Source organism: Phyllostomus hastatus, unplaced genomic scaffold (assembly GCF_019186645.2).
Source record: "Phyllostomus hastatus isolate PE091 unplaced genomic scaffold, TTU_PhHast_1.1 phas_contig_210, whole genome shotgun sequence".
Taxonomy (NCBI): Eukaryota; Metazoa; Chordata; class Mammalia; order Chiroptera; family Phyllostomidae; genus Phyllostomus; species Phyllostomus hastatus.
In genome coordinates this window covers 32,118,576-32,134,176 of record NW_025333737.1, presented here as the reverse complement: position 1 = coordinate 32,134,176, position 15,601 = coordinate 32,118,576, and the positions used below count along the sequence as shown (strand labels likewise).

General features: G+C 37.6%; 1 protein-coding gene across 6 annotated transcripts in view; it reads left to right on the top strand.

The window, feature by feature from the left end:
* Positions 1-15,601, top strand: part of GPATCH8 (G-patch domain containing 8) — a 74,467-nt gene that overhangs the window by 35,202 nt on the left and 23,664 nt on the right. For 3 of the 6 annotated variants that reach the window (XM_045836002.1, XM_045836001.1, XM_045836003.1), the window contains 3 exons: positions 8,383-8,427; positions 10,423-10,490; positions 11,153-11,239. In XM_045836002.1, the coding sequence (XP_045691958.1) occupies positions 10,464-10,490; positions 11,153-11,239 (114 nt within the window). In that variant the 5' untranslated portion in view covers positions 8,383-8,427; positions 10,423-10,463. The remainder of the gene's footprint in view (positions 1-8,382; positions 8,428-10,422; positions 10,491-11,152; positions 11,240-15,601) is intronic. The other 3 variants (XM_045835998.1, XM_045836000.1, XM_045835999.1) reach the window with 1 other exon arrangement.

Genomic DNA, 15,601 nt, shown 5'->3' with positions numbered 1-15,601 from the left:
TTTGAATGGCTAGTACAGTGTCTTCACCCTTCGAAATGAATGAATCTCTTATTCTGTTGCAACTTTAAGGGCCAAGTTTAATTGTGTTACAAATGGCTCTTTATTTTGTAGCGTCAGATTCAACAGTGTACAGGCATTGTGCTGGTTTCTTTTACATAACCACATGATTTGACCTAGAATATAGCCACATTTACGGCATATTGAGGTAACTCATGGCAGGTTTTTGTAATTGTACTGAGCCTTTGCTATAAGTAACCACCCAAAAAAGCCTCATTGCTCTAGTGAAAATGATAATGACGCCTAGCATAGACTAGTCACTGCATAGAATTTCCAGGCTTATGGCTGTGTAAGTTCTTTGTGTTTACTAGTGTACTGCTAACTTTCAGTCCTTTATTTTAGGGCTCCAACATCTTTTAACATTTAAACCTGATCTCTTCAGGATGCTTTTTGGTAACATTTAAAATTATTTTGACCCGTGCAGGGTTTTTACAAAGAGTGCCAGCTCTTGAGGCTACAGTGCAGATATCTTGTGGCTTGATAGAGTGGGAAATAGGGCATGCTGACTTGGAAACGAAATTATCTGTGGCAGGATATAAAATTGTACTTTGTAAGGTGGGTTTATTTTTGTACTTGAATTTCCCCTATTCAGCTTTTGTTCTCTCTTAGTGTTTATTAAAATATTTCAAAAGTTAAAAAAATAAGTATGGGGTCTTATATTGTTTCATATCTCATCCTGTGTATACGGTTTAATCAACAAGACAACAAATATTTATTGAGCCAGTAATATATTTTAGTTGTATCAACTGTAAATATCATAAGCCATAAGCAGAGTAGGTAAGACATCATTCCTGCCCTTTGGGGTTACTTGCTAGTTTCCAAGTCTTGCATTTTTAACAACTGTAAAACTTGGAAGTTTTCTTGAGGCTAGAGACCATATTTTATACTTTTATGTGTTCCTTCCATGCCTAAAATTATGCGGTCAATGTAAATATTTATTCACAATTTATTTATTGATTTTTAGGGAGAAGGGAGGAAGAAAGGTAGGGAAACATTGATGTAAGAGAGACACATTCATTGGTTGTCTCATATGCTCCCCTGCCAACCCAGGACTTGATCCTGCAAATCAGGCTTGTGCCCTGACCAGGGATTGAACCGGTGTGGTGACCTTTTGTTTTACAGGATGATCCCCAGCCAATTGAGCCACAGTGGTCAGTGCCAATCTGAATATTTAATTGACAAATTGCTTTAAGTTCCTTGAGAGTAGGTATTCCCATTTATTTTTGTGTTCAAGTACTTGGTCTGTAGGCTATGGTGGCATTGTGAGCAGCGTTTGGAAACAAAATCTGGCTACCAAATGAGAGTTACAGAGAAAATCCAGTGGGAGTTCAGAAGGAAGGAGCGAAGAAATAGACTTTGGAATTGGAGTTGCAAATCAGACACCTGTTGGGGCCAGGTGGTAACACACAGTTGAAGCCCACTGAGTGTGAGACAGTGGGAAGGAGTGTGAGCTAGCTCCTGCTCATTGTTGCCCTGTAGGAGTACGTGTATTGTCTTACGTCTTGTCAGAGCTTCTCGAAACCAGAAATCAGATTTTTTTTGTGTGTGTGTGAAACTTTCCAATTGATAAATATTGGCTCAAAGTTTAAGGTATTTAGGGATAAACAAAAGAAAACCTGTATTTGACACACAGGTTACCACTTTATGACCTCATTAGAAATTTGATCTGGGTTTAAATTTGAGCTCTGCTGCTAGTAAGCAGTGTGACCTTGCTATACCCTTAGGTATACCCACATTTTTAAAAGATCTGGGGTGTGTTTGGGGAATTAAACATGGTGATACATATATGTAAGTTTTATATCTACATCCTATCTTCCTTTCCTCTCCAACATGTAGAGTGGGAAATGATGCCACTTAATAAATTGAGAAACTTAAGTGTTTATTCATGATCAAAACCTCTGAGGATAGGAGCTATGTTTATAACACAAGTCTTTAGACCTCTGCTCCAATGCTGTTTCCATTCGTGAAGCAGCAGAATCACCGTGGGTGCTTGTTAAAAATGTGGATTCCCAGCCAGCACAACTCAGCAGGTCTAGAGTGTGGTTTAGGAAATTAACATTTTAAGCAAGCTTCCCACATAATTTGCTTTAACCATATGAATAAAATAGACTTTTAAGAAAATTACCTTTATTATAGCAAGTAGGGTTGATAGTTGGTTCTTTTGCTCATCCAAAATGTGTTAGTGATTTTTGGTCTGAATTAGTCTAATACTATTTGTTATTTTTTTGTAGCCTTATCCTTAGCTTGATTTATATTTTTCCTGCCTTGTTATAGGTTAATTTGGATGATTAAAATGAAGCTGGTTTATATAGAAACTGTTTCTTAGGCAAGAAAGTAGAGTGTTCAAGAAACTTCAAAAATGAGCAATATAGGGTGTATGGTGTTAGTGATCTCTTTGTAAGTAGAATAGTCTAATCAGATGGAAATAATTAAATACATAAAAATTCACTAGTTAAGCCCTGACTGGTGTAGCTCAGCGGATTGAGCACGGGCTGCAAACCAAAGGGTCGCCAGTTCAATTCTCAGTCGGGGCACATGCCTAGGTTGTGGGCCAGGTCCCTGGTGGGGGGGTGTGCAAGAGGCAACCACACATTGATGTTTCCCTTTCTTTCTCCTTCCCTTCCACTCTCTCTAAAAATAAATAAATAAAATCTTTTTAAAAAGAAAAAAGTTCACTAATTAACTAATATTTGATAAAACATAACTGAGAAGAGGTAAGTACTTTGAAAGCTGTTTGGAATCACGGACTATAAGAAGTGAAAAAGAAAATTTCTAGGAATGACCTAAGATCTCTGGGCTCTTAGCAGAGACTTGAAAGGAAATAAGGGATTTTCAAGATTTCACTCTATTTGACTTTCTGAATTTACTGTGACATTCTACATAGACTTAATCTAGTATAAATTTGACATACCACACTTAATACTTCCTATTTACATACATAGGTGCTGTGGTCCTCCTCCAGGTGGTGATAATAGTAAAATAGTAAGCATTTTGATAATGTTTTAATTTGTTTTGCTTTGCTTAGGCTTATTTTCTTAGATGATTTGTACTGTATATTTAATTTGGAGAAGTTCTTAATAAAATTAATGCCTTTTTAAGTTCATTCTCCTGGTTTGTATTTAATATTTATGTAACATTGCCTCTCAGACTCATTAGTTTTCATTTTGTTAATGGAATGATATATGGGAAGGGTTTTTGGATAGTACTTGGTTATTGATCTTAGATAATAATTCCCTTCATCTATCCATAGGGTTGTTTCATTATCACCAAATTTTACGTAAAACATTAGAAATAGCCCTGACTGGCGTAGCTCAGTGGATTTAGCACGGGCTGCAAACCAAAGCACTGCAGGTTCGATTCCCAGTCAGGGCACGTGCCTGGGTTGCAGGCTGTGGCCCCCAGCAACTGCAAATTGATCTGTCTGTCTCTCTTTCTCCCTCCCTTCCCTCTCTAAAAATAAATAAATAAAATCTAAAAAAAAGAATATAATTAAAAAATTAAAAATTATCACAGCTTCTGTTTTAGAGTATCTTTCATTTTAAGGTATTTATTTTAAAAAATGCCAAATCTGGAAATGAAAGGAAAACAAGTTAATTTTTAATTTTTTGAAGTCTTAAGGAGATGATTGGGTTAGAGTTTAACAACTTCCTATATAGTAATTTATGGTTTACAAAGCACCTTCTGTGTGTTACCTCTTTTGATCTGCATGACAGTTCTGAAAATAAGGATAGTACCTCCGTTTTTAAGGGGAGGCTACTAAGATGGGCTCTGTCCAAAGACACACAAGTGTTTAGAGATTATCTCTTACTACAGAACTAAGATTTTATATCCCAGCTTTTTTAGGGGCCCCCTAGAAATACGAGTATATAGAAAGAAAATACTTAAAAATGAATTGAGGGAAAGGGTTATTGTGGAAAGTAGAAGAGGAACAGTTAACTGAAGCTGTGAAGTCTTTTTTGAGTTACAGAGAGATCATGGAATAGTACAAAATTCTCAGTGTTGTGATGGGAAACTTAACAGATAGTAACAGAAAATAACTCTAAGGAAGCATTTCATTGTCCTATTATTATACCACAGAACTGGCCACTGTATATATAACTCCCCCAGATATTTTATTTATTTATTTTTAGAGAGAGAGAAAGAAAGGGAGGAAGAAAGAGGAAGAAAAACATTAAACACCAGACATAACATTGTTTTTCTTTTCCCCTAAATCTCATGGTTTGGATTACTTACCCTGAAATTGTACTTAAGTTGTTTTTTCCATTTAAAAAATAAATTTATCTTAGCATAATGACAGGCTACAGTGAATTGATACAATTTTTAGCCAAAACAATCTTACTGGAGTAAAAATACAACTTCCTATTGAACTTCCTTATTTGGGAAGCCAGCTCTGATGCTTTGGAAAGATGGAAGGATGGAGATTCCTTTAGTCCACAGTTACATTGTGCCATTACAAAACGCCTGTATTTGGAAATCAGATTAATCTAGTTGTTGTATAAGATGGCTGAACAGGCTATGGCAAGAATATAGTTAGTTTCTGCAGTACTGGAGAATGTGAATTCTGTTTTGAATTGGAAGTCTTTTTTTGTTTTCCCCTTAACTAGAAACTATAGGGAATAATTAATGTGCTTGATATTTCCAGTTAGGGTTTACGGAAAGGTAGCATATGTTGCAGTTACTAAGAAAAAATACCTCAGTGATGCTAAAAGTAATTATTGTTTGTATGCTATGAAGACTAACAGTTTCAGGAGAGGTTTGCAAAAGTGAAGCTTTGATTTGGAAATAGATGTACCATTTTTTACTAAGTAACTGTTTCTCAAAATGGTATGTAATCATCATTTAAAAAATATTTTTTAATCCTCACCCAAGGACATTTTTTTCATTTTAGACACAGAGAAAAGGGTGTGAGAGAGAAGCATCTGTGTGAGAGAGGAACATCAATCACTGCCTCCTGCGTGTGCCCAGATGTGGGGGGTCAAACCTGCCACCTAGGCTTGTCCCCTGACCGGAAATCAAACCCTCAACCTTTCAGTTACAGGATAACGCTCCAACTAACTGAGACACAACTAACTGGGCAGGGCTGTAATCATCTTTTTTTTTCTTTTTTCTTTTTTTTTAGATTTTATTTATTTATTTTTTAGAGAGGGAAGGGGGAGAGAGAGAGAGAGAGAGAGACAGAGAGAGAGAGAGACAGAGACATCAGTGTGCGGTGGTTGCTGGGGGTCATGGCCTGCAACCCAGGCATGTGCCCTGACTGGGAATCAAACCTGTGACACTTTGGTTCGCAGCCCACGCTCAGTCCACTGAGCTACACCAGCCAGGTGCTGTAATCATCATTTTAATAAATGAAATTATATTTAAGTGCACTAACATATAGCTTACTATAGAAACCTATTTTTGGCCCTGGCTGGCATAGCTCAGTGGATTGAGTGCGGGCTGGGAACCAAAGTGTCCCAGGTTCGATTCCCAGCCAGGGTACATTCCTGGGTTGCAGGCCATAACCCCCAGCAACCGCACATTGATGTCTCTCTCTCTCTCTCTGTCTGTCTCTCTCTCTCTCTCTGTCTCTCTCTCTCCCTCCCTAAAAATAAATAAATAAAACCTTTAAAAAAAAAAGAAAAAAAAAAGAAACCTATTTTTGGATAGCTCTGTAAATCAGAAAATAGTCATGCAAAATACAAAAATAGTAATTTTATATTCATGATTTTCACATGTGTATTTGAGTTGCTTAAAGTAAGAAATAGATTTAAAGATGTTTTGTCAGGTTCTTGGTCTTTATCAGTTTAATGGCCTTTTGGAAGTAAGTTTTTTTACTTTTTGATGGTTTTTATATTTCCTTTTGCTACATAAGGTTAGCCTTTGAAAACAATGTTAGATATCTTTAAAGGGCAACTTCAGACATTTTTAAGCTTTGACTCCACAAATGTTCTGTTTTTCCCCCCGCTCATGCCAGAAAGTGGTAAGATTATTTTTTCTAATTATAAATAATTCCTGGAATGTAGGGCTTCGTTTTGACCATTACCATATGCCCACTGCCTTCCAACAGTGCCTGATAGGTAGTAGCAACTCAGTAAACATTTATTGTTGAATGAACCTCAGGAAGGGGAAAGGCAGTAGAGGTAAATTAATGTTCTTACGTTGATCACTTTGGAAGCTTCTTCATTTCTAATTTATTTCTACGAAAAGTCATGTGCCTTCCATTTCTGAAGTCAGGTGATTACCAGATTTTGGTGGTTCTTTAATATGTTTATCCCAATTGTTCTATTCCTGGATTTTTGTCTCTAAACCTAGTATATCTCAAAAAAAGGTATTTCTCTACCATCTAATTCTTTGGGCCAGTTTTGTAGATTGGTATTTCCTGAACTGATTTAAAATTGAAACTGATTCATGAGGGAATTGTTCTCAGGAACAGAGTGACTGTAGGCAATCAATGGATTTTTGTATTTGGCCTTATTCTCCAGTTATGAAGTTGTAATACCTTCACATTTTTGCAAGAGACGCATATTTGAACATTGTAGCATTTTTGTCATTGCAGAAGTAAAACTGCCTCTTAAAATACAGAAAGTACAATTCTTGTTGTCAGTGAAACATCACTTAAAGTTTCTCTTCAAATTTTTTTATTGAGGTGTAATTAACATACAATATGTTAGTTTCAGGTACAATATAATTTGATATGTGTCTAAAGTTTTGATTTTACAATATGAATATCAGTTTTTTTCCCTCATCATCTGAATTCACAATTGGTGAATTCCAAATTTGATGTTTCCTTTTTGCCTTTCCCTTCTTTAGTTGGTCCAATCATAGTCATAGTATCTGCTGTATTTTGCCGTGTATAATGGGCACTTTTTTGCCCAAATGTTTTAGGGAGAAATAAGGGTGCGCATTATACACAGGTATAATAATGGGTGCGATGATCCCGTGTATAATGAATGCACACTGAACCGTGGGTGCGTATTATACACGGAAGTGCATTATGCATGGCAAAATACAGTCATTCTTTGGCTGAGGAGGACTTTTTTTTTTTTAAGGAAAGTAGTATTTTGGTTGAAGTTGCCTTCTTTGGAGTGAAATAAACAAAAAGTTCTTAATTTTAAGAAATATTTGCTCCCTAAAAGAAACTGAGAAATAGGGAACCTGCATAGAGTTCAATTTATTTTAAAAAGTTAAGTTTTCTAGAGAGTATCCTATTAGCAAACATTCTGTTACTACCTACCTTTTGGAAATTCATCACTCCAAGTTGTTATTCAGATGTTTCACAGTGGTATTTTGTGTGATAGGATTTATCATTGATCACAAATGAATAAATTAAAGGGATTTTTAAAATATATTTTTTAAAGATTGTATTTATTTATTTTTAGAGAGAGGTGGGGAGGGAGGGAGAAAAGGAAACATCAGTGTGGGAGGGATATATCCATTGGTTGCCTCTTGCACACCCCCATCTGGGGGCCTGGTCTGTATCCCGAGTGTGAGCCCTGACTGGAAATCGAACCAGAGACCACTTGGTTCACAGGCTGTCACCCAGTCCACTGAGCCACAGCAGCCAGGGTGGGAATATGTTTTGTAATGTTACTTGCAGATTGATTTTAAAGCCAAACTGTTCATTTTTTATCGGTTATCTATGAATGGAGTAACTTAATTGTGACAGGCCTTTTGATGCCACTTTCTCTGGAGTTCCTGGTCTGGTTCAAAGCTTGGCTTTGTTATGTGCAGGCCTTGAAAGGCGGCTTCGTCAAAAGACAACAAGGTGCTAAGGAAAGCTGATTCAAGAGTTGTATCCGTTCGGAACAGAACTCAAATGCACATAGTTTTCCAGGCACTGAAGATCTGTGGTTATTTTCTAGACCTTTTACTTATTATATATATATGTGTATATATATATATATATATTTAAGAAGGTCTTGATGACTCCCCTCCTGCCCCTCAAATCCTCTTAGAGTTCTTTCAATGAAGCAAATGATTTGATCACTGTCCAGTCGATCTGTCTTTGATGTTATTTCTTTAAGGAAAAGTCCCACCTTGGGCCCCGAATACTGATAGGAAGCTAGAGCTAGTTCTCTCACTTTGAACTAATGCCTTCTCCCATCCCCTGCATTATTAAAGAGGGCGTTGTTTATATTCTCAAGTAGCAGTACAAAAACCTCACACCCTGGTCCAACTCGTATGAAAATAACTGCTGTAGCACCAAGTGCCCTTCCTCTGTCCCCAGCTGAAATTGGGGGAGGGACAAAGTCCAATTGTTACTTTACCCAATCCTGTCTGCCTGCTAGAAGGCCTGTTCCCTGCCCTGATGGTTTCTGCCTAACAGATGGTGTTTCTTTTTTACAGCATTATGACCCTGGACTTGTTGTGGTGATGGTAAACTTAGCAGTGGTAATTTTTTATTTTCAGACTGAATTACTCCTTTTGTCATCAGTGCACCAATATGTTAGGCTTACTTTCTCTGTTGTAGCCTTCATCCTTCTGCTTGGTCTTTTTTCATTTTCCTTTCCTTTCCTTATGCAACTTGTCTGATCCTCGTTCATTAAAGGGTAATGTTAAGGAGAGATGTATCTGTTTGTGTTAGAACTACAAAAAAAAATCAGTTAAAACATTAAATTCTAATACTGTCAAAAACTTGATTTCCCCACAATGTAATGGGCACTAGCACTTGCTACTGCAATTTTTAAATAAATTAAAACAAACTTTGACTGCCTTAGAAGGCAAAAGTACTAATGCAGAGTTTGTAAACAGGGGTTTACAGAGGTAATGAATTTGTACCAAAACTTCCTTAATTTTTGCATAACAAATTCTGATAGACTAAAAAAAAGATACCAAAACAACAAAAAAAGTAAATTCCTTTGTCATTATTTTTCAATTCTTTCATTGGACCATTTGTTTTTACCAGTAAATCCCTGATTGAGACGTTATGAAAGTGATATTGCACCTAGGAAGTCATTTTTATAACCTGTCTTAATTTGGTCCTTTTGCTAAAGATTGCAGTCACTGCTTATTTATTATACCATTGGGCATAAGATAGGAATGCATTTTCATTTCGTTTAACTGGCAGTCTTTGATAGTACCTGAGAGAAGGCTGTATTTTTTTTTCTGGCATGAGATGTTCTTTATTTACTTAAAGTTTTTTTCACTATAATAATTATTCCTAATTATATCTTTACTTATTGCTTATAAAGTAGTGGGATATTGGTGATAAGTAAACTTCTGGATTAGTTTTTCATTATTTTTTAAAGATGAAAAGTAATCCCACAAATACAGAGCAACTACATACGAGTGGTTGCCAGTCACGTTGAAAAGTTTCTTCTTTTTTCTCCAGGACCAAACCTAGTCATGATCATGGCATTTGTTGTTACTGTTTTTAATTTGGTTTTGGTGATACCTCAGATTTATCCTGACAAAGCTCAACTTTTAGCCCAAAGGTATAATATATATGTGTGTATAACAAAAACAAAAACAAAACAAACAAAAAACAATTGTTTACACCAGCCTGAGTGAAGTGATGAGGGAAGTAAACATTGTGTTTTTTCACTAAAGGTGTACATCGGATAAGGTAAGTCCTCTTACCAGTGGGCTTACATCACAATAAACAGCGCAAGTTGTGATGTAAAACAGCTGTGGTAGTAAAGTGCTTGTCTGCCCCATTTTGCTTTGTTTGGCTGGTTATGAGTGGATTAAATATACATTTTTTAAAATCTCCAGCATAGATTGATTAGTTTAAAGTCAATTTTCTTCGCAACTAGTCCTTTTCACAGCTTACCGATGACTACAGTCAGTGTTAAATCCACTCTGGAAAATGGGACCTCAGAGCACCAGTTCAAAAGAAACACCATCCTTGGTTTCTAAGGGCAACTAACTGTTGCTTTTTATTTAAGTTTTTCATAGCCCTGCTTAACTGTAAAGCATCTTTTGAAAACAAAATAATATTGAGCATACTGAGTTGTAGTTAGAGTTTTCTTGTATCATGTTTGAAACTATGCTTTTCAGATTTAAGTATGTCAGATGAGATGTTTATTCCCCATTTTAAAAGAGTGTATGGGAGGATGTCAGTGGACAGTAAGTGAAGTAATTTCTTGATGAAAAGTTATTTTAAACCTTCTGGTGCCATAGCTTAGAAATGCTTTGCATTACTTATTTAATTTTGCCATGTAACCTGGAATTATCCTCTCTGGAAAGACAGTCAAGGTGGATAGTTGGGCTTAACTGGGCGAGGTAGGCTTGGCTGTAAGCTGTGAGAATGGCTTGTGTTTGGTTCACTGTAGCTTTCTGGTCTCTGCACTCCAAGGCAAGATCTCTAACCACCCAAACCTAATGTGTAAAGTGAGCCGGCAGCGTAGGTTTGCATCTTACCCTGATTGTGTGTTCCTGTTACAGGGAGAACTGACCCCATTCCGATTGTTGTCAAGTATGACGTCATGGGCATGGGTCGCATGGAAATGGAGGTAAATTGATTTCATCAGCTCACTTGTTTTATGGGGTATTTAAAATAGATATTAACTCAAACTCAGATGCCAGTGCAAGAATATATTGATTAGATAGAATATAGTTTTAATATCTTCTTTGGAAATTTAAAAATATATTTTACATTTTTATTTAGTGCTGCCTTTGAGGCAGGTAGATGGCAAATAATAACTGTTTCAACCGAGGTGTAAAGAAATGGAGTGGTTTGCCCAAGGTTATGCCATGAGGTAAGATAAGGCTTAAACCCAGACCCTATTTGTTGCAGTAGGCAGTGTTGCCCAACTCTTAAAACATTCGTTGTGGTAGAAGCTTTATGCCTATAGAGATGTGCACAGCTGTCATCAGTGTTATCTTCTTTTCACTGCCTAAAGTGTTTTCTCCATTTACTCCTAATTCTTTGGCATTGAACATTGAATTAAAGTCTGTCATCATCAGAAAATGTGCCTGTTGGGAACCACCAGTGTGAAAAGATTAATGAACTTTTCTGCGTGCTATTTTCTCTGTGGGGTGACAATAAGGCAAGAGGTTGCTGAGCAGATACAGGGTTTTATTTTCATACAGGACTAGTTATGCAAGTGACTTTTAAAATAGCTAATTGGGAGTACTTTAGGAATTAAGATTAATTATATCTATTTTTGTTAAGCTCGATTATGCTGAAGATGCTACCGAACGGCGCCGTGTCCTAGAAGTGGAAAAAGAAGACACGGAGGAGTTGAGACAGAAGTACAAGGTACTGAAATGAAGCCTTTCTTTGTGTAGGGGGTGCTCACACTGAGATATTTCCGATGAAAAGGATCTCTGTTAACAGCATTTGTTTAACGTTTGGTTGTAATTAGTAGTAGATCTCGAGCTTCTGAACTTTCTTATTTATTGCCTCTGAAAAAACTACAGACATAATAATACCCACTTTAGCCCTGGCTGGTGTGGTTTAGTGGGTTGAGTTCCAGCCTGCAAACCAAGGGGTCACTGGTTCGATTCCTAGTCAGGGCACATGCCTGGGTTGCAGACCAGGTCCCCAGTAGGGTGTATTTGAGAAGCAACCACACATTGATGTTTCTCTTCCTTTTTCTCTCTCCCTTCTCCTCTCTCTAAAAATAAATAAATAAAATCTTTTTTTTAAAAGAGTGAGAGATTAAAGGGGGAAAATATGATTATCTCAATAGATGAAAAAAATAAAAGCATTATATGAAACTCAGCACTCATTCATGATGAATAGTCTTATCCAACCTGATAAAGAAAGGACTTTCCTTAACCAGATTGAAATGCCTTTAAAAACCATGTAGAAGACATCATACTTAATATTAAAAAGTTGAGCCCCGGCTGGTGTGGCTCAGTGATTGAGTGCCAGCCTGTGAATCAAAGGGTCACCAGTTTGATTCCGTCAGGGCACATGCCTGGGTTGCTGGCCAGGTCCCCAGTTTGGGACGTGCGAGAGGCAACCACACATTGATGTTTCTCTACCTCTGTTTTCCTCTCTTCTCCCCTCTCTAAAAACTAAAGTAAATAAAATCTGCTAAAAAAAATTTTTTTTTAAGTTGAAAGCTCTGGTTTTGAGATGAAGAGACATAACAAGGATGCCTGCTGTCACTGTTTCTATTAAATGTTGTGCTGGAGGTCCTAAGCATGGTAAGGTGTACAGACAGAAACAAACAAATAAAGATTATATAAGAGGTGAAAGGAAGAGACAAAAGTGTTTTTGTTTGTAGGTATGAGTATATAAAAAGACATCTAAAACAATATACAGATAAATTAAACAACAGTTTAGCAGGATGCTAGATGCAAAATAATAAATTTCAGTTTATGTGTCTGTAGAGCAACGAGTTACAAAATGAAGATTACATGATGTATAAGACTTCAGAAACACTGAGAGATATTAAAGAATAATGAATAAAAAGAGATTTTTAATAATTTGTTCATGAATTAGAAGACTTAATATTATGAAGAAATCTGTTTTCCCTGAAATTTTCTATATGTTTAATGCAGTCAAGTCAAAATCCCAACAGGATTTTGTATGGAATTTGACAAGCTTATTTCAAAATTTATTTGGAAGTATAAAGGGCCAGGCATAGTCAAAGCAGTCTTAGAGCGTGAGAGAGAAAGATTTGGCCTTACCGGCTGTCAGAGCCTGTTATGGGGCTGTGGTGAGTAAGATAATGTGGTAATGTGGAAATTTGCCATGTCCAATAAAAATAACCACCAAAATCTTCAAATCTGGGCCATAAGAGGGGAATTGGTATCAGTAAGACATACGAGTTTGGGAAGTGTCTGCGTACTGATGATTTTAAAGTTGCAGGAATGGATTCAATTGGCCAGGGAGAAAGGAAAAATACAGTATTAGAAGCAAATTTAATGTATTTAAAGAAATAAAAAGGATTATGAGTAAAGGGCAAGAGGCCATATAAAACCTCAATGAGAGGCTTTAATAGCAGGTTATACAAGGCAGAATATTAAATTATAATACAACTGAAGAAATATCCACAATGCTGCAAAAAGTGGAGGCGGGGAGCAAGAAAGAAATGGAAAATATGTGAGAACGGTGAAGAGATAGATAATGAAGAATAAGCAGAGTTCCAGAAAGAGAGAAAAAGAATAGGGCAGAGGCAGTGTTCAAAGGGAAGATTCCAGAATGGATGGAAGGTGCAACTCACAGATTCAGGGAGCCTAATGAATCTCAAGCAAGATTTAAAAAAAAAAATCTACGCATAGATACATTCTGGTAAAACCATAAACTGTCAAAGTAAAAAGACTTTTAGTGGGCTCAAATGGAATCTTGAATGTGCTCAGAGCAAACAACTATCAACCTAGAATTGTACATTCAGCAAAAATATCTTAAGAGTAAAGATAAAAATGGGTCGATTTTTACATAAAAACATTTGTTTGCCTCTAAAAGACTCCCAAAAGGAATTTCTACGAGGCTTCTGGCCAAGATGGTGGTGGTGTAGGTAAACACAGTTCCCCCTCCTCACACAACCACGTCCAAATTACAACTAAACTATAGAACAGTCATTCAGAACCATGAGAAATTGAGCTTAATGGAAGTCCTACAACCGTGGAATTAAAGAATGACCCACATTGAGACTGGTAGGAGGGAAGGAGACATAGAGTGGGCTGGCCCCACACCCATGAGGCAGGTAGAAATCAGTAGGGGTTTATCAGGAGCAAGGGGTCCCAGCCCAGAGTTCCAGTGCCAGGCAGTTACATCTCCACAACTTTTGGCTGTAAAAATCAGCAGGGATTGAAGCTCTGGACAACAGAAACTGCTGGAGTCCCAGCAGCCCCTTTAAGGGCCTGTGCACAGACTTACTCGGACTCACTCCCTCTGAGCTCCAGCACCAGGGCAGCAGATTGAAAGGCATCAGAGACCGATGGAAAGGAACTGAATTGTCCTGTATCAGGGTGAGGGGCGTGTGGGGGGGCGGCTTCTCCAGACGGAAGGGCTGGCAGAGGCCATTGTTCCTTTTTGCGCCCTCGCCACACAGAGCCTGCAGGCGGGCATCACACTCCCATCAGCCTGGCTCACATTGTTTGCCCCACTCTAGTGATTCCCTGAAGCCCTTCCCCGCCCAATTTTCAGGCCTGCCCAAGCTGTTTCAGTGGCTTTTCCATACAAACGGCTTGTCCTGACCCATGCTTCAGTTTTCCTAAATTCTCAAACAAGCAGCACCTGGCTTCAGCAAGCCCCATACCACTCACTAAGGTGCCCTGGACCCAGCACAAGTAGCAGCCATTTGCAGATCACTTTGTAGTTTACACTTTATGGTCCTGGACAGAACACAGGTGGTTGCTGACCTTGGGTATACCAAACAGTAATCAAAGTTCAACTACAACAAGAGGGGGTACATAGCCCACATGGTGGGTGCTTCTCGAGTACCCAGTTTGGACAATAGAGAAGGCTATGCCACTGGACCCTATAGGACAGCTGCTACATTAGGCCATCCTCTCAAGCCTGAGGGACATAGCAGCTCTACCTAATACATAGAAACAAACTCAGGGAGGCTGTTAAAATGAGGAGACAAAGAAATGTGGCCCAAATGAAAGAACAGAACAAAACTCCAGAAAAAGAACGAAAAGAAATGGAGACAAGCAATCTGCTAGATGCAGAGTTCAAAACTCTGCAATGTTCAAAAGATGCAATGTTCAAAACACTGGTTATAAGAATGTTCAAACTTAGTGAGGAAGATGCAATGTTCAAAACACTGGTTATAAGAATGTTCAAGAAACTTAGGACTTCAACAGCATAAAAGAGATTCAGTCAGGATCGAAGGGTACACTAATTGAAATAAAGAACAATTTACATGGTACCAACAGTAGAGTGGATAAAGCTGAGATTCAAAACAGCAATTTAGAATATAAGGAAGCAAAAAACAACCAATCAGAACAGCAAGAAGAAAAAAAGAATCCAGAAAAATGAGGACAGTGTAAGGTGCCTCTGGGACAACTTTAAGCGTACCAACAATTACTTCATGAGGGTTCCAGAAGGAGAAGAGAAAGAGCAAGAAATTGGAAACCTATTTGGGAAAAAAACAAACAAACCAGAAAACTTCCCTAACCTGGTGAGGGAAATAGACATACAAGCGCAGGAACTGCAGTCTCCTAACCAGGACGATCCCAAAGAGGCCCACTCCAAGACACATCATAATCAAAATGCCAAGGGTTAAATACAATGAGAGAATCTTAAAAGCAGCAAGAGAAAAGAAATTAGTTACCTACAGAGGAGTTCTCATAAATAAGACTGTCAGCTGATTTCTCAAAAGAAACTTTGCAGGCTAAAGGAGACTGGCAAGAAATATTCAAAGTGATGAAAAGCAAGGACCTACAACCATGATTACTCTACCCAGCAAAGCTATCATTTAGAAATGAAGGACAGATAAAAAGTTTCCCAGACAAGAAAAAGCTCAAGTCGATCACCACCAAACCAGTATTATTTGAAGTGTTAAAGGGACTTATTTAAGAAAAAGATCAAAACTATGAACAATAAAATGATAATAAATACATATCTATCAACTATTGAGTCTACAAAACAAAATAAACAAGGAGAACAGAAACAGAATGATAGATACAAAATGTTTTGGTGGTTGCCCGATGCGGGGGA